Raw genomic sequence first — 26,128 nt, 5'->3', positions numbered from 1 at the left:
GCTAGTCTGCTGAACTACTCCTTGTGGTAGCGAGTTCCATATTCTAACCACTCTCTGGGTAAAGAAGTTTCTCCTGAATTTCCTATTGGATTTATTAGTGAGTATCTTATATTTATGGCCCCTAGTTCTGGTGTCCCCTGTAAGTGGAAGCATCTTCTCTATGTCTACCCCATCAAACCCTTTCATAACCTTAAAGACCTCTATCAGGTCACCCCTCAGTTTTCTCTTTTCTAGAGAAAAGAGCCCCAGCCTGCTCATTCTTTCTTGACACATAACCCTCTCATTAGCCTTTTTGCTATTGGACAGGTGGCAAAAACGGTTTTTTGCTATTGGACAGGTGGCAAAAACGAACTTGTAACCTCAAAAAAATGAAAACTTTCATTAGATTTCTAGTAATCTAATTTCTAAGTAGCATTCTCTCATTATACAGAGTTCGAGGTAACTTGCATACATTTATGGCTTTCGCTAATGGGGAAACAATCCAAAGCACGTTCTGTAAAATGCCCCTTTTGACTTTGCTGCCATTGGCAGCATTCTGGAGCATGTCCACTGTAATATCAAATGATTGGAATGGTCTGTTTTTAGTTTATTAGAATATTAGCTTTCTGCAGTAATTTAATGAAATGCATCACGCCAGTCATAACTCCAGGTTCAAATATCAAAAACTCTCCATGCACATGCACCTTGTCCAACATCAAAAAATTTCCATGCAGATGTCTATCAGAATCAATAGCAATGAAACTGTAATTTAGACATAACCGGTTAGTTTCCATAAGGCAATAACTAAAATGGAAAAATAAATATGAGATGGTGTTACGATTTGGAATGGAACCTTCTGTTACAATTCAAGTTTTCTACTGTGTTTACAGCGAATTGCAGTTTCCATAAATGGGCCGTTCCCCCTTCTCCAGTTATCTAAAATTTATAATCTTGGGTGTGCCATGAAAGTAGTGTGCCACAGAGCTAACAGTGACCCTTTGCAGAGATATTTTACACCAGATATTGCACAGGTTACCCATTGTAGGCACAAAACATATTGCTATCAGACTGTATTGTTCAAGCTAAAACTACATGTCAAATTTATTGTAAGAATTGAGACTACACAAAAATAGATGAAAACTGCAAGAACCCAGTGGTACTATAACTTATAAAATCAAAAAGATGCATCAGTCCAAAAGGGTTTGTACATGGGGAGCCCAACATTGTCTTAGCTGCAGTCAAAACTGAAATGGAGCAGCCTGCAAAACGTATCCAGATTAAGTGCCCAAGCCAGATCAAAGATACAGTAAAGCATCTTGAATACAGAACCAGTTGACAAGCAATGCCCAGGTCTTGTTACCCAATTAATACTTTGACAAAATAAAAGTGAACTTGATCTTTTAGAAGTTTAGCCAGATTTCAGTGGCTTCGTATTTGGTGGGGCCAGCATGATTTTTTTTTTGTTATATGTGTGTATTTTTGTGTATCACAGGCTGCTGTTAATCCAGAGGTTGTTAAGTGGCTTTCACGAACAGCAAGAGGATGTTTGGCCCCTCTAACTGCTGCATTCGGCGGAATCATTAGCCAGGAAGCCCTGAAGGCACTGACGGGCAAATTCTCTCCTCTTCAGCAGTGGGTTAGTTTGAATTCGAGACAGTTGACTGCAATTTTTTAAAAACAATTTTAAGCATTTTTATTGCTTTACGAAACAACAACTTTCTTTTGTTTTTAGCTATATTTTGATGCGACGGAGATTCTTCAGACTCTTGAAGATACGAGCAGTGATCAGTTCCAACCAAGGTTGGTGAGAAAGATCTGTTGTGTGCTCGTGTGTGGGATTTACAGATTGGAAAATGTGGCCCTATATGTATTGCTGAACAGTCAAATCTCAGCACCTATTTGGAAGTCCTGAATTAGTAGAACCAAATTACAAGTTAGCACTAAATGCTGGAAGCTTATAACTGATGGGAGAAGACTTACGGCAATATTTCCCAACTTCTGTTCAGCTGCCATTTTTTTTCAAAACTGCAGAATGCACAGGGAATGCTGAGCAAAGACCGAATCCTGTTACGTAATTTTATGATTAAACCTCTTGTCACCTCTTAGAATGCACTGAAGTTGGAGACCAAGTTTGGGGGAGGAGGGGTTCCGGGATTGTAAGTTCGGAGCTCCAGAACTACAGAACGAGGATAAATTAAATGAAACTGCAAAAATGAGCCACCGATATTTTAATTGTCACTTGTCACTTTGATTAGTCAGTCCCTGATCTGCCTGTACTTAAAAATACCTGAAAGCTGTCAGAACACAGTTGCTTCTTATGTAATGTAATTCATAGGTGTCAGCCTTGGCTCAGTGGTGGCACTCTTGCCTCTGAGTCAGAAGCCTGAGGGCTCAAGTCCCACTCTGGTGCAAATTGGCTGCCAGGTTTCCTACATTACAACAGTGACCAGGCATCAAAAAAGTACTAAACACGGGGGTGGTGCCAGAGGGCTGGAGAATTGCAAATGTTACACCCTTGTTCAAAAAAGGGTGTAAGGATAAACCCAGCAACTACAGGCCAGTCAGTTTAACCTCGGTAATTCGGGACAAAATTTACAGTCACTTGGACAAGTGTGGATTAATAAAGGAAAGCCAGCACAGATTTGTTAAAGGCACATCGTGTTTAACTAACTTGATTGAGTTTTTTGATGAGGTAGCAGAGAGGGTCGATGAGGGCAATGCGGTTGATGTGGTGTATATGGACTTCCAAAAGTTGTTTGATAAAGTGCCGCATAATAGGCTTGTCATCAAAGTTGAAGTCCATGGAATAAAGGGGGCAGTGGCAGCATGGATACGAAATTGGCTAAGTAACGGAAGCAGAGAGTAGTGGTGAATGGTTGTTTTTCCGACTGGAGGGAGGTGTACAGTGGTGTTCCCCAGGGGTCAGTACTAGGATCATTGCTTTTTTTGATATATATTAATGATTTGGGCTTGGGTGTACAGGGCACAATTTCAAAATTTACAGATGACTCAAAACTTGGAAGGGTAGTAAACAGTAAGGAGGATAATGATAGACTTCAAAAGGACATAGACAACCTGGTGGAATGGGCGGACACGTGGCAGATGAAATTCAACGCAGAAAAGTGTGAAGTGATACATTTCGGTACGAAGAACGAGGAGAGGCAATATAAACGAAAGGGTACAATTCTAAAAGGGGTGCAGGAACAGAGATCTGGGAGTATATGTGCACAAATGGTTGAAGGTGGTAGGGCAGGTTGAGAAAGCGGTTAAGAAAGCATACGGGATCCTGGGCTTTACAAATAGAGACATAGAGTACGAAAGCAAGGAAGTTATGATGAACCTTTATAAAACACTAGTTCAGCCACAACTGGAGTATTGTGTCCAATTCTGTGGACCGCACTTTAGGAAGGATGTGAAGGCCTTAGAGGGAGTGCAGCAGAGACTTACTAGAATGATTCCAGGGATGAGGGACTTCAGTTACGTGGATAGACTGGAGAAGCTGAGGTTGTCTTCCTTAGAGCAGAGAAGGTTGAGAGGAGATTTGATAGAGGTATTCAAAATCATGAAGGGTCTGGACAGAGTAGATAGAGAGAATCTTTTCCCATTGGCGGAATGGTCAAGAACCAGAGGACATAGATTTAAGGTGATTGACAAAAGAACCAAAGGCAACATGAGAAAACATTTTTTTACACTGAGTGTTTGTGATCTGGAATGCACTGCCCGAGGGAGTGATGGAGGCAGATTCAATCGTGGCTTTCTAAAGGGAATTGGATAAGTACATGAAGGGAAAACATTTGCAGGGCTACGGTAATAGGGCGGGGGAGTGGGACTAGCTGGATTGCTCTTGCAGAGAGCCGGACGGACTCGACAGGCCAAATGGCCTCCTTCCGTGCTGTAACCATTCTGTGATTCTACTTTATTGTTCATTGTAGTTCCACCACCCACATGTTGTGTTGCTTCCCTGATGCCATGGTAAAGGACATCACTGAGAGGGTGCAGAACATTGAGAGGGGAAGGGGAACAGCCAGAAATCGTGGTCCATGTGGGAACCAATGACATAGGAAGGAAAAGGGTTGAGATCCTGCAGTTAGGGTTTCAGGAGCTAGGGAGGAAGTTAAAAGACAGGACCTCAAAGGTAGTAATCTTTGGATTACTCCCAGTGCCACGCACTAGTGAATATAGGGTCGGTAGGATAAGACAGGTTAATGTGTGGCTGGGGAAATAGTGCAGGGGGGAGGGCTTCAGATTCCTGTGGCATTGGGAGCAGTCTGGGGCAGGAGGGACCTGTTCAAAATGGACGGGTTGCATCTCAACAGGGAGGTTAACTAGTGCTGTGGGGGAGGGTTTAAACTAATTTGGCACGGGGATGGGCACCAGGATGAAACACTAGAGAGGAGAAACAAAGTGCACTGAGGACTGGGAGGGAAAAATAGCATTAGAGTAAAGAAGAGTTCGGAAATAGGAGGGATCAGACGGGGCATATACGAAGCAGACTAAGATGAGTTTAGAGTGCATGTGTGTAAATGCACGTAGTGTGGTAAATAAGGTTGGTGAGCTGCAGGCACAAATCGCCAAATGGGACTATCATATAGTAGCAATAACAGAGATCTGGCTCAAAGAAGGGGAGGATTGGGTACTTAATATTCCTGGCTACAAGGTATTCAGGAAAGATAGGGAAGAAAAGAAAGGAGCGGGGATAGCAGTATTGATGATAGAAACTATTATAGCACTGGAAAAGGATGATGTAGTTGAGGGGTCAAAGACAATCTGGTTAGAATTAAGGAACAATAGTGATCTATTACGCTGCTGGGTGTATGTTATAAGCCATCAAATAGTGGGAAGAAGTTAGAGGAAAAAATTTTCAGGCAAATTACAGAAAGATGCAAGAACAATAGAGTAGTGATAATGGGGGACTTCAATTATCCCAATATAGAGTGGGCCAAAGAGGGGGAGGAATTCCTGAAATGTGTACAAGAGAACTTGCTGCAACAATGTGTTTTCAGCCCAACGAGAAAGGAAACAGTGCTGGATCCATTTCTGGGGAATGAAGTGGGGCAGGTGGAGCATGTTTCAGTGGGGGAGCATTTAGGGAACAGTGATCATAATATCATTAGGTTTAGAATAGTTATGGAAAAGGACAAGGAACAATCAAATGTGAAAATACTTAACTGGAAGAGGGCAAATTTCAATGAGTTAAAAAGGGATATTGCCCAGCTGGATTGGAATCAAAAATTGGCAGGCACAACAGTAATTGAACAATGGGAGGCCTTCAAGGAGGAGTTGGATCGGGTACAGAGTAGATGCATTCCTATGTAGGGGAAAGGAAGGGCATCCAAAGTTAGAGCTCCATGGATGACTAAAGATATAGAGGTTAAAATGAAACAGAAAAAGGAGGCTTATGATGAATGTAAGGTTCATAATACAGTAGAGAACCAGGCTGAATACAGAAAGTACAGAGGAGATCTAAAAAAGAAAATAAGAGGGGCAAAGAAAGAGTATGAGACTAGATTAGTGGCTAACATAAAAGGAAACCCAAAAGTCTTTTAGAAATACATAAATAGGAAGAGGGTAGTCGAAGGAAGGATGGGGCCGATTAGGGTCAAAAAAGATCATCTTGTGAAGGCAGAAGGCATGGCTGAGGTACTAAATGAATTCTTCGCATCCGTCTTCACTAAAGAGGGCACTGCCATTGTAGCAATAAAGGAGGAGAGGTAGTGATATTGGGATAGAATAAAAATAGATAAAGAGGAGGTACTTAAAAGATTGGCAGTACTCAAAGTAGAAAAGTCACCTGGTCCAGATGGGATGCATCCTAGGTTACTGAGGGAAGTAAGGGTGGAAATTACGGAGGCTCTGGCCACAATTTTCCAATCCTCCTTAGATCTGGGGACGGTGCCGGAGGACTGGAGGATGGCAAATGTCACACCCCTGTTCAAGAAAGGGGAGAGGGATAAACCCGGCAATTACAAGCCAGTCAGCTTAACGTTGGCGGTGGGGAAACTTTTAGAGACAGTAATCCGGGACAAAATTAATTAGCACTTGGAAAAGTATGGGCTAATAAATGAAAGTCAGCACGAATTTGTTAAAGGAAAATCGTGTTTAACTAACTTGATTGAGTTCTTGTTGAAGTAACGGAGAGGGCTGACGAGGATAGTATGGTTGATGTAGTGTATGTGGACTTTCAAAAGGCATTTGATAAAGTACCACATCATAGACTTGTTAGCAAAATTAAAGCCCATGGGATTAAAGGGGCAATGGCAGCGTGGCTACGGCTACAGGACAGAAAGCAGAGAGTAGAGGTGAACAGTTGTTTTTCAGACTGTATGGAAATATACAATGGTGTTCCCTGGGGTCAGTATTAGGACCACTGCTCTTTTTGATATATATTAATGACCTGGACTTGGGTATAGAGGGTATAATTTCAAAGTTTGCAGTTGACACAAACCTCGGAAATGTTGTAAACAACGTGGAGGATAGTAACAGACTTCAGGAGAACATAGACAGACTGGTGAAATGGGCAGATGCATGGCAGATGAAATTTAACGCAAAGAAATATGAAGTGATGTATTTTGGTAGGAAGAATGAGGAGAGGCAATATAAACTAAATGGTACAATTTTAAAGAGGGTGCAGGAATAGAGAGACCTGGGGGTGCACCTACACAAATCTTTGAAGGTGGCAGGACAAGTTGAGAAGGCTGTTTTTTTAAAAAAAAGCATATGGGATCCTGGGCTTTATTAATAAAGGCATAGAGTACAAAAGCAAAGAAGTTATGGTAAACCTGTATAAAACACTGGTTAGGCCTCAGCTGGAGTATTGTGTTCAGTTCTGGGCACCACACTTTAGGAGGGATATCAAGGCCTTAGAGAGGGTGCAGAAGAGATTTACTAGAATGGTACCAGAGATGAGGGACTTCAGTTATGTGGAGAGACTGGAGAATCTGGGAGAACAGAGAAGGTTATGGGGAGATTTGATAGAGGTGTTCAAAATCATGAACGGTTTTGACAGAGTAAATAAGGAGAAATGTTTCCAGTGGCGGAAGGGTCGGTAACCAGAGGACACAGATTTAAGGTGATCGGCAAAAGAGTCAGAGGCGACATGAAACATTTTTTTATGCAGCGAGTTGTAATGATCTGGAATACACTGCCTGAAAGGGTGGTTGAAGCAGATTCAATAGTAACTTTCAAAAGGGATTTGGGTAAATACTTGAAGGGAAAAAATGTACAGGGGAAAGAGCAGGGCAATAGGACTAATTGGATAGCACTTTCAAAGAGCCGGCATCGACACAATGGGCCGAATGGCTTCCTCCTATGATACTATGATTAGTTTTATTTGGATTATTTTTTCACTTCCTGGAGTGTATCTGCTTTCCATTTACATTACCATATGTGCACATGGCTTTTGAGTTGCCTAATAGTAATTATATATAATCTGTGTTTTCATACAGAGGAGACCGGTATGATACTCTACGTGCATGTATTGGAGAATCCATGTGCCAAAAACTCAGCAACCTCAATGTTTTCATAGTAAGTGTCTTTTATAAATATCGTCTTAGGCCAGAGCAACATAATTACCTCTTCTCTAAGTTTGTCATTCTGAAATATTGTCACATAAAATGTTCAACCCATTTGTCAATTCAAAACCCTGTTTGTTTTACTGATTTTCCTGCTGTAAATTTGCCTTTATTCCATTCACCGGATCGAGCAAAACAGAAATTACTGTATGGATTTAGTACATGCCATTGTCTGCACATCAATGTGCACTTTATATAGGAGAATGGTTGGTTTTCATTTTGGGATATATTTCAAAATCATGTATATAATGGCACAGATCGAGAAGCTGTATCTGCTGATGTACATGCAATCCAGTAAAAACATGATAGGAAATTGTATTATCTTATAGAATTTATCCCATGTGCATGAGACAGTATCTCACAGGAACTGTTTGAACCACACGCAGGTCCCACATGTTTCACCAGGATTTCACACTGCTTCCATCTTCAAAATTCCCTTAATGTGGATAAATATTCTTTAAAAAAAATTTGTGACACTGGCAAAGCCTGTATGGGGTAGCAGGTTCCCTTCCCAGTTGAGATTTTAAGACAAGATGACAGCTTTCATGGTCATTTTTTCCCTGGTGCCAGCCCACAACTTGCCATGATGGGATTTGAACTCATGAGCTCTGGGTTAGTAGACCATGACCATAACCATTATACTACCGTACCTGTTACACCATTTTAGTCCACAATAAAAAGATAGCATGGAGTAAAAGATGAGTGCTATTAATGAGAAGTGCTCACCTCTGGAAAAACCTACCAGTAGAAACAGCTAATCTTCCATTGGGGATGTGGGACTTTTTTTTAAACCGCTTCTGGCTTTGTCAGTAGGATCCCACAGGATTGACCTGCATCTCCCACACCTAGCAGCCCCGCACCCCTCCCATAGTTGGGACCTGCAGTGTTGTGGATTCCTAAGGCAGATAGCAATTGAAGAGGGAGAGCAGGACGCACCTGTCAGTCCACTGCGCTCTGGCTGAGAGAGTCAGCATCGCTGTCCACAATTTATTTATATTGCCACTACCCCACCGAAAGTTCAGCAGTTTCTGACAGTGGAAGGGATCCAACAGCAGAACTTCGTGGCCCAAAAAGATTGCGATGTTGTGTCTGATTTGACTCCTGGGCTGGGAGTTAGACAGCTCCACCATAACTGGTCAGTACTTACTGTCCAGTCTCACACATGAGGTATGGCACTTGGGAGAGATACAGAAGAGCACAAAGTGCCTATAGAACCATGTCACAGCAAGGGATGGAGTATGTACAACCAAGTATATGCACTGAATCCACAAAGTACTTTTAGTAAAATCAGAAAAGGCTGGAAACACACCAGGCTCATCAGCATCTATGGGGAGAACGGACAAGTTTATGTTTTAGGTATAACCCATTATCAGAATGGGAAAAAAATTACACATGTACAGTACTTTAAAAAGGTCTAGAACAAAGGGCAGCAGTACTTTGTTTTGCTCAAAATTAGGTGTCTTTAGGAGAGGGGGAGAAAATTATCAACAAAAGAAATCTCCCCTCTATATATACAGCATAGTAATCATGCAATGTCACACTTTAAAAATTAACCTTCATGTCACTTGATGTGAAATAACTACGTGTTTCTTTATAAACTCTCTCCGATACCCACTCCTGGACAGTGGGGACTCAGTAGCCTGGATTAAACAGTTCTACTTTGGAATTGGATTGAGCCATGGACTGTAACGCAGTCTCTGGATTCAGATGGCTGTGTAAACCACCTGACCTTCATGCTCTCATTGTTTAAGTCTATCATCAGTGCCCATTGATCTTAGAGTTCAGTCCAACCAAATTGTTTTTGGATTTGTAATAATTGCAATCTTATTAAATTGCTCATAGCTCTTTAGAATGCAGTCTGTATATGGCTCTTTACTCCAGTTAGCTCTACCTTTTGTACAGTGCTTAATGTGTTAGAGCTAACCAGATGCCCAGTGGTGTATTGATTGTCCAATCAGACACCGTGGAAAAGTCAAAATCTGACATCCTGTCAATGTAATGGAAATGAAGGATGTTCCGCTACTCAATGTCACTAGCACCCTTTGTAAACACCATAATTACAATGCATGCTAATGATATCTATAGGCAAACATCATTGCAACAGCTTTCTCTTGGAATCAACTTTTGACTTTTTGATTCCAATTTTGCATGCCTGAAATGGGGACACAGGATTCTGAATGGACTCCCTTGATTCAAAATCGCATGTGTTCCTAATTGACTTTTGAACTGTGTTTGTATGACATGATCTTGCAATCATTTAATATTTTTCTCTTTTAAACGCACCACATGTGGAATCCCAGTGTTAAAAAAAACTGCTGTTTCCTTTCAGGTTGGATGTGGTGCAATTGGCTGTGAAATGCTTAAAAACTTTGCTTTACTTGGTGTTGGTACTGGTTCTGAAAGAGGAATGGTATGTATCTTTCCCCGAAGACTGGTGAAGTAGTTATATCATATGTTGCTATAGTATTTGTAGGCCACTCACAACATACAGAAGCAGTCAGGTGATTAGGGAGATGGTGAATTCATTCAAATGCAAATTAGATAGATATCTTTCAGAAAGTAACATTTTGGGATATAGTATTTGGGTAATTTGAGACATGACATGTGGTAAGTGTAACATGCTTAGGAGGAACAGGTGACTTTGGATTTGTTAACAACTCCATTATCATTATATCATACAGCTACCAGGATGGTAGATGATGAACTAGATGGACCTTGGTCTTTTTTCATCTAGCAATTCCTATGTTCCTATTAATAGCTGTTCCACTACTGAACTTATGATGACCAACTGCAAAAAGGAAAACCTGCTAGCGATGCGAAAAAGTAGCAGCAATCAACAATGTGTACATCAATGGTTTGGATATAGCACCAGAAGAAATGGTGTTATTGGTATCGTCTGCATATCTGGAGGCATAGTAAATAAACCTGAGGACCAAAAGAAGCTGCAAGGAGAAATTGATAGGATGGTAGAATGGACAAAAAAGTGGCAGATGGAATTCAGTGTCAGTAAATATGAGGTGAATGGAGGAGGGCTGAGTGATGTGGAAGAGCAGAGGAACCTGGGGGTTCAAGTTCATAAGACATTAAAATCAGTCATCTGGATAAGGCCATAAAAAGCTAATGAAATACTGTGTTTTATGGGAAGAGTTATAGAATATAAAAGTCGAGATATAATGATGAATCTATAGAAAACCTTAATATGACTACAATTGAAGTACTGTGTGCAGTTTTAGACTCCACACTATAGAAAGGACATTAAGGCAATGGAGAGGCATAGATTCACTATGATCTCTGGTATGAGGAAATACAAATATGAAGAAATACTCGAAAAACTAGGGCTATTTTCATTAGAACAGGGATTATGGGGTGATATGATAGAGGTGTTTAAAATTATGAAGTGACAGGACAGAGTAGATAGAAATAGACTGTTTTCAATGATTGAGGGGTTTAGAACAAGGGAAAATAGATTTTAGATTTAAGATTAAATATAAGAGATTTAGGTCAGGAGAAACCTTTTTCCACAGAGGGTTATGAGGCTGCGGAAAGCACAGTTAATGAATGAGGCAGCAACCATGTCAACGTTTAAGAATAGGTTAGATAGGTGATTAAAGCAAAGTAGGATAAAGAGAAAAGGGTAGGCACATGGGATTGGGACTACTGCTCGTGGAAGAGAAATGCCAACACAGACTGGTTGGGTCAAATGTAATTCTATTTAACATTTAATCAGAAATTTTGTGTCTCAAATTTCACACAGTGAAACATGATGGAAAGATTAAATCTATTGAGACTTTGCACAATGGGCAAAAAAGAGCATTCCCCGTTTGCAGACAGCTTAGTATTGATTTTCATCATCTATGTGCCCTTCATCTTGGCTGCCACTTTTTAATCTCATGACCTTCAGCCTTAGTAAAGGTCACTGATGGGTTGAGAAACCTTTTACGACTCTCATAGAATCATAGAATAGTTACAGCACAGAAGGAGGCCATTCGGTCCATCAAGCCCTTGCCGGCTCTTTGTAAGAGCAATCCAGTTAGTTCTTTCTCCGTAGCCCTGCAAATTGTTTCCCTTCAAGTATTTATCCAATTCTTTTTTGAAAGCCACGATTGAATCTGCTTCCACCTCCCTTTCAGGCAGCGCATTCCAGATCATGACTACTCACTGCGTAAAAAAGTTTTTCCTCATGTTCTTTTGCCAATCACCTTAAATCTGTGTTCTCTGGTTCTCGACCCTTCTGCCAATGGGAACAGTTTCTCTTTATTTATTTTATTTACTTTATCTAAACCCTTCATGATTATGAACACTTCTGTCAAATCTCCTCCCAACCTTCTCTGCTTTAAGGAGTTTCCAAATTTTTACACAATTTTCCTTTCTTACCACTGATGTCATCCCTAGATCCTTTTGAGTTTGCACTTAAAGTTGTGAATAATTACATAAATGAGCTTCGACTGGCGAATTGAGTGCTATTTGCACTTGAGATTTAGGCAGGCCATAAAGCAGTGCCAACCAAATTAGAACCGATTACACTTGAAAACCAGGCTCAGCCCCTTTGTTTGTAGCTAGACATTGGTATTTAGCCTCAGATATTTTTGGTATCACTTGGATTTATCAGACTCGTGTTGGCACTGCCATCTGCAGTAGAAGAGGGAGGGGAAAGAGTTAATTTAATCGAAGAATTTTAATCTTTCAAGCTAATCATTGTTGTGATTCCCTTACAGATCACTATCACAGACCCTGATTTAATTGAAAAATCCAATCTAAACAGACAGTTTCTCTTCAGACCTCAACACATACAGGTATTATAACGGAACAAATTATAGCTAGTCATTGTGTCTTCTGCCAGACTTAGAAGATGTTCTACAAAAGTCAAAGGATGTTTTGCAGCCCTGTAGAAAATCTTTTATTAATTTAATAACTGGGTAATAAGTTTATATTATATACACACATTGGCCTTGATATTTACGGGGAGGCCAATAAGGGACGAAGAATTTGACAAGAATTTAATGGCAGGATGTCGTTATCATTTTGTGGATCCATTTCCCATCCGTCAGCCGGCCAAATTGACAGCCTGGCTGGCGGCCGGAGGGAAAACCAACGGCACGAGGCCACGATGGTCCCCGGCAATCGGGAGGGTAGAAGGTTGGCCGGGGTGGGGGAGGGTGGGTGGGGGAGGAAGAGAGAGGAGGCCAAAGGCTTCCTTGAGGGACCGGTGGGAGCACTCCTGCTCCTCCTGGCCCACAAGGAGTACTGAAAAGGCACTTACCTTTTGGAGCCAGCAACTCCCGCCTCCCTTTCACTGCCTGGTTTCCCGACCCCTGGGAAACCCGTGCAACAGCAGTGACTATTAAATTGGGCTCCCAATTGCACTGTGGCAGCCCGATTTAAATATGTTTATGAAATGTCCTGCCTCAAAAGCCGCCACCGTAAAAACGGTAATGGTGCGTGCGCGGTGCTTTAGGGTCACGTTTTGGGCATTTGACAGTTTAACACCCACCCCCCCCCGCCCCGACCCTCTCCCGCCCATAATTGAGGCCACTGTGTCAGTTTGAAAGTAAATATATGTGAAAGAAAGAAGGAAAGACTTGCATTTATATAGCACCTTTTATGACCTCAAGATGTCCCAAAGTGCTTTATAGCCAATTAAGTACTTTCGAAGCCGTAGTCATTGTAATGTAGGAAACGTGGCAGCCAATTTTCACACAGCAAATAATGAGCGGATAATCTGTTTTTTAGTGAAGTTAGTTGAGGGATAAATATTGGCCAGGACACCAGGGAAAACACCCTTGCTCTTCGAAATCGTGCTGTGGGATTTTTAACGTCCATCTGAGAGGGCAGATGAGGCCACGGTTTAAAGTCGCATCCGAAAAACGGCACCTCCGACAGTGCAGCACTCCTTCAGTACTGCACTGGAGTGTCAGCCTATATTTTGTGCTTGTCCCTGGAGTGGGACTTGAACCCACAGCCTTCTAACTCAGAGGCAAGAGTGCTACCAAATGAGGCATGGCTGATACTCTCCACTTTAAATTCTGCACGGTTAAAAGAATTCCTGTTTAGGAACAACAATTGCGTCCAAAAGGAAGAATTATGAAATGAGTAGCTGTATTTTTTGGGAGACTTTTAATTTTTTCTTTCCCATTATTGTAAAATGTTTAAAGCTAAACTATCGATGAAGCAAAGTTTGCACCAACCATAACATTCCCAATGTCCAACAATGCATGAATTTAATCTGTTAATGTTGTAATTAATAGCTGCTCCTTGTCCACTTGACACCTGCGTTGGCTGCTGATCTGAACCCACATTCCTCTGCCTCTACTCCCTTTCTGTGCCACTTGCCTCCAATCCCTGAGGTCCATCTTTCACGCTTCTCGCCCTCCTCACCGACACATTACACCATACCAACTCTTCATTTATGCTGCCATCCCAGGTTCTCATTTCTGCTGGGCAGGCTCGTGGCCTCACTCTGCTCTAATCTGGGCAACTTCCATCACTGGCTGTCTTCACGCTGCTTCCTTACCTTCTGCAGCACTCCTCAGGGGTGAACTTTTTCTATCTCCTCTCTAAAACGTCACACCTTTCAGATTAGGGATAAAGCCACATTTTGGAATAAAGGTGTGTTGGTCAGTTGAAGCTGACCCAGGAACACCTGATGTTGAGTTGTTCCATTCCCCAGCACTGAGATTCCTACAAAAGTTCACCAAAATATGCAGAAACAAAAAAAAAAGTAGAACATTTGGTGATCTAAGTTGACATCAAAATTAGGCAAGAAGCAGATTCCTAAACTGTATTGAAAGCCGTGCCTTAAGCTGCTTAGGCACCACACTGGGATTCCCTCCCTAAACCCCTCTGCCTCTCCACCTCCCTCTCCTCCTTTAAGACCCACATTAAAACCCACCTCCTTGACCAAGCTTTTGGCCATCCCTCCTAACCTATCCTTTGGCTCAGCACCCATTTTCCTTGTGTCTCTGTGAAGACCTTGGAGATTTTTTTTTGCCTTAAAAGGTGCTACATAAATGCAAGTTGTTGTAGTAAAAGTGAAGTTTTTGTGACACATACTTTGGAATACCTGGGCTGTCATCTTGTTGATTTTATCGGCTTCAAACTGTGTTTGTTCCCTTGTCATTGCGTTACAAGAAAAATTAGGTGGCAAAGTATTTGTCTTCATGTATACATTACTGTCAAGAATTCAAAATTCCTCAATAGTTCAGAATTAGTCACCTTGTGACTTTTATATTTGAGGAGCTCATAGCATCTAAGAACATAAGAAATAGGAGCAGGAGTAGGCCATACGGCCCCTCAAGCCTGCTCTGCCATTCAATAAGATCATGGCTGATTTTCAACCTCAACTCCACTTTCCTGCCCGATCCCCATATTCCTTGATTCCCTCAGTATCCAAAAAATGTATCGATCTCAGTCTTGAATATACTCAACGACTGAGCCCTCTGGCGTAGAGAATTTCAAATATTCACAACCCTCTGAGTGAAGAAATTTTTCCTCAATTTGGTCCTAAATGGCTGACCTCTTATCTTGAGACTATGATCCCTGGTTCTAGACTCTCCAGCTGGGGGAAACAGCCTCTCAGTATATACCCTGGCAAGACCTCTAAGAATTTCAATGAGATCATCGCTCATTCTTCTAAACTCCAGAGTATAGGCCCATTCTACTCAAACTCTCCTCATAGGACAATCCTCTCATCCCAAGAATCAATCTAGTGAATCTTCGTTGCACCCTCTCTAAGGCAAGTATATCCTTCCTTAGGTAAAGAGACTAAAACTGTACACAGTCTAATCTGCATCCTCCACCACCTCTGTCCCCTTTCTTCCAGGGGTTCTGACCTCTGTGCTGAGCATCCTGGACGCCGGCAAGATACTACTGTCTAGGTCACTGGAGTGGCGGGAGTGGGGCCTTTCGGGTGTCTGGGCCTGGGACTTGGCCTGAAACACATCAGAAGAGTGCATGCAGCATCAGTGAAATCAGTCCTTTTAAAAAAAGGGGGCAAATTTCCACCATTCTAGCAATATCCAGCCAGTTTCTCTCCCTTATGGCTGTTAGGCATAGCGTCTTGTGCTTCCCCCTTCTTGCAAGTACCCATTCTGGCAGTGGTGCCCGCCCAATATATTAGGTACAGTGATCGTTCCCTGACCCTGAAAACTCCGGTAGGATCAGGAGTGCAGGTCACCAGCGCATTGGGATTCTTGCTGCACTGCAGTTATGGTCGAGCTCAATCAAGGAATTGCAGCCCCGTAGCGATCAACCTCTTGTCAGTTTACCAATGTATTCAGTGTTGTCCTGGTAGCATTAACCTGCCTCCTCTGTTTCCTTATCAGAAACCGAAGAGCTGCACAGCTGCATCAGCCACCTTGGTGATCAATCCCCAGATTAAAATAGATGCTCACCTAAACAAAGTGTGTCCATCCACAGAGAACATTTACAGCGACAGCTTTTACACCCAAGTAGATGTTGTGGTCACCGCGCTGGATAACGTGGAAGCAAGGAGATATGTTGACAGGTAATGTAAAAATGAAAAGACGTCTGATGACAGGATATATAAAGACTGTTGTCCAAGGATAGATTTGGCACCCAACTGGTATTAGTTTACTAATTATCAAGCACCTTTGTGTAACATGAATTGAGCGCACTTGTTTTCAAATTTTAAACATGTTTTTTAGACAACTGAAAAGGATGGAAATTGGCATCCTTATCATTGGTTCATAGTAACTGAATAAGTCACATTTCATTTTTATTACATGGGATTCCTGGGTTTTTAACCAGTCTTTTGGGATCGAGCTCCACAATTCCGCCCACTTTTTCTGTGAGAATTGGGAATCTCTGCTCTAAGACAACACCAGATCTGCAAACCCGAATCATACTGCTGACTCCATTTCACACTGGGAGCTGGAAAACAGAGCTCTTTGTACGAGGGCTTGCTTCACTCACCTGCATCCAAATGCTAGTTAAATTTTAATGTCAGCAATGAGCTGACTGTCCCATCTGTCTTAGCTCTCTGCTAAGAGGGTAAACTGTGAAGTTATATTGCTGTGAGTGTGATGCCAAAGCGATGAGAGGACAACAGCAACAACTTGCATTTATATAGCGCCTTTAAAGTGGTAAAATGTCCCACAGGTGCGATCAAACAGAATTTGACACCGAACCACATAAGGAGATATTAGGACAGGCGACCTAAAGCTTGGTCAAAGAGAGAGATTTTAAGATGCGTCTTAAAGGAGGAAAAAGAGGTAGAGAGGCGGAAAGGCTGAGGGAGAGAATTCCAGAGACTAGGGCCTAGGCAGCTGCAGGCACGGCTGACAATGGTGGAGCAATGAAAATCGGGGATGCACAAGAGGCCAGAATTGGAGGAGCGCAGAGATCTCGGAGGAGGGCTGGAGGAGGTTATAGAGATAGGGAGGGGCGAGGCCATGGAGGGATTTGAAAACAAGGATGAGAATTTTTCAGTTGAGGCTTTGCTGGACTGGGAGCCAATGTGGGTCAGCGAGCACAGGGGTGATGGGTGCACGGGATTTGGTGCGAGTTAGGATAAGGGCAGCAGAATTTTGGATGAGCTCAAGTTTATGGACAGTGTAAGGGGAGGCTGGCCAGGAGAACTTTGGAATAGTCGAGTCTATGAAGCGATGAAAATCGGGAATAAAACAAGAGGCCAGAATTGGAGGAGCACAGAGATCTCGGAGGGTTGTAGGGCTGAACATAACATAATATAAGAAATAGGAGCAGGAGTAGGCCATACGGCCCCTCGAGCCTGCTCTGCCATTCAGTAAGCTCATGGTTGATCTTCGACCTCAACTCCACTTTCCCGCCTGAACCATATCCCTTGATTCCCTTGGTATCCAAAAATCTATCGATCTCAGTCTTGAATATACTCAACGACTGAGTATCCACAGCCCTCTGGGGTAGAGAATTCCAAAAATTCACAACCCTCTGAGTGAAGAAATTCCTCCCCATCTTAGTTCTAAATGTCCGACCCCTTATCCTGAGACTATGTCCCCTAGTTCTAGACTCTCCAGCCAGGGAAAACATCCTTTCACCATCTACCCTGTCAAGCTCTCTTAGAATCTTATATGTTTCAATGAGATCACCTCTCATTCTTCTAAACTCCAGAGAGTATAGGCCCATTCTACTCAATCTTTCCACATAGAACAGCTCTCTCAGCCAGGAATCAATCTAGTGAACCTTCATTGCACAGCCTCTAAGGCAAGTATATCCTTCCTTAGATAAGGAAACCAAAACTGCACATGGTATTCCAGGTATGGTCTCACCAAAGCCCTGTACAATTGTAGTAAGATTTCCTTACTCTTGTATTCCAACCCCCTTGCAATAAAGGCCAACATACCATTTGCCTTCCTAATTGCTTGCTGTAATTGCACGTTAACTTTCTGTGCTTTGTGTACAAGGACACCCAAATCCCTCTGAATACCAACATTTAATAGTTTCTCACCATTTAAAAAATATTCTACTTTTCTATTTTTCCTACCAAAGTGAATAACCCCACATTTCCTCACATTATACTCCATCTGCCAGCTTCTTGCCCATTCATTTAACCTGTCTATATCCCTTTGCAGACTCTTTGCGTCCTCCTCACAGCCTACGTTCCCACCTAGCTTTGTATCATCAGCAAACTTGGATACATTGCACTCGGTCCCTTCATCTATGTCATTAATTTAGATTGTAAATAGCTGAGGCCCAAGCACTGATCCTTGCGGCATCCCACTAGTTACAACCTGCCAACCCGAAAATGACCCATTTATTCCTACTCTGTTCTCTGTCCATTAACCAATCCTGAATCCGTGCTAATATATTACCCCGATCCCATGAGCCCTAATCTTGTGTAACAATCTCTTATGTGGCACCTTATCGAATGCCTTTTGAAAATCTAAATATACTACATCCATTATCTACCCTGCTAGTTACACCCTCAAAAAACTCTAATAGATTTGTCAAACATGATTTCCCTTTCATAAAACCATGTTGACTCTGCCTAATCATATGATTTTCTAAGTGCCCTGTTACTAGGTCCTTAATAATAGATTCTAGCAATTTCCCTACTACTGATGTCAGGCTAACTGGCCTATAGTTCCCTGTTTTCTCTCTCCCTCCTTTCTTCAATAGTTGGGGTTACATTTGCTACCTTCCAGTCCATGGGGACTGTTCTAGAATCTAGGGAATTCTGAAAGATCAAAACCAATGCATCCATTATCTCTGCAGCCACCTCTTTTAAAAATGTAGGCCATGAGGTGCAGGGGATTTGTCAGCTTTTAGTCCCATTAATTTTTCTAAAACTTTTTATTTACTAATCTTAATTACTTTAAATTTCTCCTTCTCATTAGAAGGAGGAGGTTACAGAGATAGGGACCTCACTTTTCTTGCTTAAGTATACTTCAGTGATTTGAGATCCATATGACTTGGAAAAGAATTTCAAAACAAGAGTTCCAAATTTGGAGGCAGGACAACTAAATTCAAAAGGATTTTGATCTTTTACGGATTTGGACTATTACATAGAAAGTGCAAGGCGCTAGAGGGCAATCAAGATGATAGGCCTTATGAATCTAAGCTATAAGGAAAGGTTATGGAGGTCAGTCTTATTTCCATTGGAAAAAAAGACAACTCATAAGTGACGTGATATGGTCTTGAGGAAACCCTGCTTATATTTGGTATCAAAAAACCTTTACAAAGTGCCAGTGAGAATTAGGCAATCTTATCTGTTGGTTTATTGTTGCTTCTGGAAATCGTATGTCTTACAATAAGTTAGAATGAGTAGTTTAGCCTGAGTTGCATGGTCTGTCAATGTGGTGTTTTTCAATCCGCCAAAGAGATCAGTATACGGTGGCATCCCATACTCAGTGCAGACACAATGATATAAATGTTCACTGTTCACCTAGCGGCTTGTTATCCCAGATACTTTATGCACAAGGTAAAGTTTAGGTTCATAGGAAGCTCGGGTTTGCCTAAGGAAGCTACCTTTATGGTGAACACGAGTAGAACATTGTAACACTAGTGTCCTAAAGTGGTTTATTTCTGTCATCATGTTAAGGCTGCAGGGGTAAGGGAATTGTGGGTGAAATCGAGAAAGACAAAGAATAATCCTGGAGTATAGGGAAAGGGAAAACATAAAAGGATGTCGGAACAAGAGAAAAGAGAACAAATGCAGAGCAAACTAGGGGCAGAGATAAAGAAGAAACAAGATAGGAAAAGTCAATTGGGACAAAGTCAAATTAAATAACAGTTAGGGTTAAAAACATTAGAAAAGTTGTCTGGAGGAGGAAAAAAAAGGAAAAAACCCAAAAAGTAAATGGACGATTTAGTAAAAGAAACAAGAAGTGATAAGTTAAAGCCTGGTCCAGGTCAGGAACTCCTTTGGCCACGGCCACTTTGCAGCATCGCCTCTCTATTCTAATCAATCTGACTGAAGTCCTTTTTTGTTTCACACACAAGCAAGGAGGGAAATAGTAGCTGCTATTTGCAAGTCAGGTTTAAAAGAGTTATAACAACCAGATCAACCAAGTAATAGTCAACCAATAAACCAGACTTTCAATGTTGAATGTAGGCAAAAAAATAAAGTTGTGCTTTGAAAACAAAGAACTTGCATTTTATATAATGCAAGGACAGCCCCATGTGCTTCACAACCATTGAATTACTTTTTGAAGGCAGTTACAGTAGTCATGTAGGCCAACTATTAAATTATCAGACTCTTATTAATCATTCAAGTCATAGCTTTTATGTGAAATGGCTTGATTTGTTTGTGCTGCCTGTAAGTGGGATTAATTACCTATTTATCTGTAAATTCCAACAGGTGCAAGTTTTGTCTAGCTCGTTTGGATAAGTTGTAATTTGTGTCCATGAACCACACTGTAACTATTCCAGATCAACTGTTGCTTATTTAGTTAACAATTGACTGTCTCTGTCTTTTCATTTACAGTCGATGTGTATCAAATCAGTGTCCTCTTCTAGATTCAGGAACCATGGGTACAAAAGGACACACTGAAGTCATTGTGCCAAATCTGACAGAGTCTTACAACAGCCACGTAAGTGCACTAATTCTGAAGAGTACAGTAGCTTCTAACTCGAGATCAAATCGAGGAAAATTGAAGAAAGCAAATATTAGTACAAGAAAGGTGCAAGAGGGGAAAACAAGAATATTTAGCAACAGTCATAGCACACATTTTAAAATGAATTTCCCTAAATGTATAGCTGGCAGGACTGTATGACTTTAGAAATGCAGTCCCATCCATCCAAGGACAAGTCTTGTCTACAGATTTATTTTGAAGAGCCATGCCAGTTCTCCTCACCCCATCTTTTTTTTATTTGTTCATGGGATGTGGGCATCACTGGCAAGGCCAGCATTTATTTTTAATTGCCCTTGAGAAGGTGGTGATGAGCCGCCTTCTTGAACCGCTGCAGTCCGTGTGGTGAAGGTTCTCCCACAGTGCTGTTAGGAAGGGAGTTCCAGGATTTTGTCCCAGCGACAATGAAGGAACGGTGATATATTTCCAAGTCAGGATGGTGCGTGACTTGGAGGGGAACGTGCAGGTGGCGTTGTTCCCATGTGTCTGCTGCCCTTGTCCTTCTAAGTGGTAGAGGTCGCGGGTTTGGGCGGTGCTGTCGAAGAAGCCTTGGCAAGTTGCTGCAGTGCATCCTGCGGATGGTACACACTGCAGCCACAGTGCGCCGGTGGTGAAGGGAGTGAATGTTTAGGGTGGTGGATAGGTTGCCTATCAAACGGGCTGCTTTGTCCTGGATGGTGTCGAGCTTCTTGAGTGTTGTTGGAGCTGCACTCATCCAGACAAGTGGAGAGTATTCCATCACACTCCTGACTTGTGCCTTGTAGATGGTGGAAAGGCTTTGGGGAGTCAGGAGGTGAGTCACTTGCCACATCCATCCATGGGATGGGAGAGTGAAAGAGGAAATTTCACCCACTGTTTAGTTCTACATTTAGAAGAGAAGTATTAAACTTTTTTGCCTTAAAATTTGCTAAGTTGCATCATTAAAGTCTCTATTCACCACAGGTTTGCCCATATGATCTGACAAGTTTTCTTGATTATATTCATATGAATCATCTCTGCTTTACTATTTTTAAACATTCTATTGCAATTTTATAGGTTTTCCTGACTTCAATTTTCTCTGGTTTTGATCTATTTGTTGTATATCACCTGGTTACAGAATAGTACAAATAGTAAGTTTTTTTCGTGTGAATCTGATCTGTTCAGAGTAGGAGTAGATGAGGAAAAATTGGTAAGAAAAAACAAACTGATGATCAGTGAGTGGAGTCAGCAATGAGGCTACATTACAATGGTGACTGTACTTCAAAAGTAGTTCATTGGTTGCAAAGCACTTTGGGACATCCTGGAGTAGTGAAAGGCGCTATATAAATGCAAGTTTTGGATTTAAATATGGGTTATGTAAACTGAAGCTCAGTAGCTTACATCACTTCTTCATGCACTCTTTTACAGCGCTCACTACTGAATCAAATTCAGAATGTGATGTAATGCGTGGATGGCATTTGCTCTGTCATTAATTTCGGAAATGTAATTGTGGAGTGCTTTGGTCAGCTATCACTTTGCGTAACTGGGCTGTTACTCCATTAACATGCATGTTAAGTTAGAAGTTTTTTTAAAAATAAGGGGTTATTAGAACACAGAATGATTTACATGTGACTAATTGAGGCAGAGCCTATAACATTATTAAAAAGAATTGGGTGAGTGTTTGAAAAAGGTAGTAGAAAAGTCAAGTGGAGAGCTGCAGCTGACGACAAGGCGTTGGCATAGGCGCGAAGGGCCAAGTGATTGTCTGTGCTGTCATTTCTACCATATATTGGCATTACTGAACTATAGTTACAGCAGCACATTCATCAAGTAAAGATTGGTGCAGTACATGTTGAAAATGATTCCTGTGTGATATCAATGATTGGACATTTTTGCTTTTCAACACTTTGCTAATTTGATGTTGGTTTTATACAGCGAGATCCTCCTGAGGAAGAAATCCCATTTTGCACGTTAAAATCCTTTCCGGCGTTAATTGAGCACACGATACAGTGGGCCAGAGATAAGGTATGCACCAGGTGAACTATTGTTAGGTTAACTTCTTTCAGACAGCATGTCAATTTAAATGCTGTCCTCTCATTTTCTGACAGAAAATCTTATTCCATTTCTCATTCCAGTTTGAAAGCTCCTTTTCGTACAAACCCTCGATGTACAACAAGTTCTGGGATAGCTATATATCAATGGACAATGTTCTACAGGTGAGAATAAATACACTGAAATGCAAACTAGAGAACCAGACACTTGAAAAATGTCCATGATTTCACAGTATGTTATTTGAGCATAGCAGGACAACTTGCTAATACATTGCACTCAACTATGCTTCTTTGTTCCAAAAGCCTAAGAGAGCCTACATTAACTTCTTTACCCAGAGAGTGGTTAGAACTGGGAACTCGCTACCACAAGGAGTAGTTGAGCCGAATAGCATAGATGCATTTAAGGGGAAGCTAAGTAAACACATGAGGGAGAAAGGAATAGAAGGATTTGCTGATAGGGTTAGTTGAAGTTGGGAGGGAGGAGGCTCATGTGGAGCATAAACACTGGCATAGACCAGTTGGGCTAAACAGCCTGTTTCTGTGCTGCACATTCTAAGTAATTCTATGTCATTAAGAGGATGTTCAACTGTGGGAGGCTTGGCAGTTGAGCCCGATTCTTTCCTCAGCTAACACCGCACGTCCAATAGCCTTGCGTGTTACTTTGAAATATAAATTTTATGTGCTCATTTATCATTTTTTTGGTGATATATTAAAATAGTTAGAGAATTGCACCTCATATTCACCATTGTGCAGCCTCTGTCCTGGTCACTTGTGAGCTGTATTGCATCAGTTGTCCCTGAGGGAAGGGCTGAAGGCTGGTGGGGGAATGGGCACCCCATCCACCACCCTAAACATTCACTCCCTCCACCACCGGCGTACAGTGGATGCAGTGTGTACCATCCACAGGATTCACTGCAGCAACTCACCAAGGCTTCTTCGACAGCATCTCCCAAACCCGCGACCTCTACCACCTAGAAGGACAAGAGCAGCAGGCACATGGGAACAACACCACCTGCACGTTCCCCTCCAAGTCACACACCATCCCGACTTGGAAATATATCGCCGTTCCTTCATCGTCGCTGAGTCAAAATCCTGGAACTCCCTTCCTATCAGCACTGTGGGAGAACCTTCACCGCACGGACTGCATCGGTTCAAGAAGGCAGCTCACCACCACCTTCTCGAGGGCAATTAGGGATGGGCAATAAATGCTGTCCTCGCCAGCGACGCCCACATCCCATGAACGAATAAAAAAAAAGCTGCAGTCTACTCAACTCACATAATTGAACAGCAGATCTGGCAGGACCTCAGGAGCACTGTTACTCTTCTCATTAAACTAAAAATCGTTAATTCCATATTTCTGTTTGGTAGATTGCTGGTAGTAGAACAATATTTTTGGACGTTACACTCGTTTACACGTGTATAATTCCTATAAATTTAAATCCTGACTGCATATAACTAATCATCGTTTATAAATATGCACAGTCCTTACAATTTTGTAGTAAGGTAATAAATGTAAATTAATGGTGCTGTTACACTGCAGGTACTGGTTTGAGACTGGCACCCATTTACAACAATGCAGTGCTGATTTATACTGCCAGCTCCGCATTGCTGTTGAGTCTGGCAAGGTGAGCTATGGATGGGTGTGTAAGAAAAGAAAAAGAAAGAATGCGCTTCCATTTATATAGCAGCTTTCATTTCCTCAGCACGTCCCAAAACACTTCACAATGAGTTGCTTTTGAAGCATAGTCAATATTGTTATTTAGGCAAACACAGCCAATTTACACACAACAGGTCCCACAAACAACAAATGAGACAAATGACCACATAATCCTGTTTTGATGCTGTTGGTTAAGAGTTGAATGCTGGCCAGGACATCAGAAGAACTCCAGGGTCTTCGAAAAGCACAATGGGACCTTTTATGTGCAACCAAACAGCGCCTCAGTTTAACATCTCGTCCAAAAGACGCCACCTCTGACAATGCAGCACTCCCACAGTACTGCACTGAACTATGAGCCTAGATTATGTGCTCAAGTCTTTAGTTGGGCTTGAACCTACAACGTTGTGACTCAGGCAAGTGTGCTACCAACTGAGCCAAGCCGACACTATATAAGAACAGATGCATAGAACCCTACTCATCAGGTCCAAATAGCTGTTTTTTCTTTTAACTGTTAGCAAAGGGCTGACAAGACAATTATCGTTTCGTTAAAAGAGCTAAAATTCACTTTTTAAAGTTCACCTCGTACCAAGCGTGGAGCCAAAGCACAAAGACTATCTCCTTGAGGTTATCTCATACTCCTCGCCTGTCAGTTCGGTGAATTCACTCCCCTGTTATACTGCAGCTTCTACCATTTCACAACCACACAACTGGGCCATAATATGCACACGGACACTTAAATGCCAAAGCTCCTGATTTCCTAATGGTTTTGCAGTGATCAACTGGCAATTGGTTAAGTTTGGTAAAACATCAATTAAAATGGAGAAATAGATGATATAATATGTGCTGCAGTTCAACACTTTGGGGTTTTTCCGTTGGTAGTCTTTACTTGCGATAAATTGCAAACCTTTGAATTTAATCCCAGGAGCAAGTACCATAGTTCATTTTTGCTATTGTGTTTTGTAGCGCATGCAGACTGGAGAGAGTTTAGAAGGATCATTTCAAGCAATTAAATTACTTAATAGATGGCCTACAGACTGGCGACAGTGCGTGTCACTGGCACGAGTCAAATTTGAAAAATATTTCCATCACAAGGTAGGATATCCAATAATATTTAACAGTCAGTGCATCAATAATGTAAGCAAGTGCTTTTATGTTAATTTTAAGAAAAATGTTTTGATTTGTCTTTTGTTGTAAAGAATGCACTTCTCCCCTTTCCACTATCCTTCTTTCCCCTCTTGTCTCCTCCTTCCTCCCCTCCCCCCCTTTCTGCTCTCCTCTCATTTGAAAATCAGTTGTCTTCTCTAACTGACGGACTAATGTTCATTCTGACAATGCGCAAAAGAAAAGTATAACATTGCAGGTATCAATCTGCAGAGCAACAGTAGTGACCTGTTCTTGCTTTTCCTCCAGGCGGTTCAACTTCTGCACTCATTTCCACTAGATACTAAGCTGAAGGATGGAAGTAAGTATTGTTGTGGTAAAGTTTGCTTATTTGATTTTACAGCGTATAATAATTCATTCAGCTTTCTTACTGCAAGGCTCCTTGCCAATGGGTCAGTGGATAATTGTGCTGCCTTTTGATTTTGAGTTACGCAAATCAGGAAAAAATCATGTTCGTTTGCTGATCTGTTCCAAGTTATCTGATCACTGGAGGTGCTACAATGGTAGCACGAAGGGGAAAAAGTCAGCCAGGATTCCAACTCCTAAATGCTATCCAATGACCTCTGCAGGAAAGGAGTGGACATTAAGTGAAGACAGGACTGGGTCCAACTGTACAGCCTCCCCCCTCCACCCCCCCCAATAATTGAGTAGCCTGCTGACACTCACTGGGTTCGCACTTGGATG

General features: G+C 41.8%; 1 protein-coding gene across 3 annotated transcripts in view; it reads left to right on the top strand.

The window, feature by feature from the left end:
* uba6 (ubiquitin like modifier activating enzyme 6) overlaps positions 1-26,128 on the top strand; it is a 143,392-nt gene that overhangs the window by 86,022 nt on the left and 31,242 nt on the right. For all 3 annotated transcript variants that reach the window (XM_067983410.1, XM_067983411.1, XM_067983412.1), the window contains 11 exons: positions 1,472-1,615; positions 1,712-1,779; positions 7,425-7,503; positions 9,880-9,960; positions 12,266-12,343; positions 15,872-16,053; positions 20,473-20,578; positions 22,511-22,600; positions 22,711-22,791; positions 25,247-25,375; positions 25,694-25,745. In XM_067983410.1, the coding sequence (XP_067839511.1) occupies positions 1,472-1,615; positions 1,712-1,779; positions 7,425-7,503; positions 9,880-9,960; positions 12,266-12,343; positions 15,872-16,053; positions 20,473-20,578; positions 22,511-22,600; positions 22,711-22,791; positions 25,247-25,375; positions 25,694-25,745 (1,090 nt within the window). The remainder of the gene's footprint in view (positions 1-1,471; positions 1,616-1,711; positions 1,780-7,424; positions 7,504-9,879; positions 9,961-12,265; positions 12,344-15,871; positions 16,054-20,472; positions 20,579-22,510; positions 22,601-22,710; positions 22,792-25,246; positions 25,376-25,693; positions 25,746-26,128) is intronic.

The sequence above is a fragment of the Heptranchias perlo genome, chromosome 4 (assembly GCF_035084215.1).
Source record: "Heptranchias perlo isolate sHepPer1 chromosome 4, sHepPer1.hap1, whole genome shotgun sequence".
Taxonomy (NCBI): Eukaryota; Metazoa; Chordata; class Chondrichthyes; order Hexanchiformes; family Hexanchidae; genus Heptranchias; species Heptranchias perlo.
The sequence above is the reverse complement of the archived record's forward strand: the minus strand, read 5'-3'. Positions and strand labels throughout refer to the sequence as shown.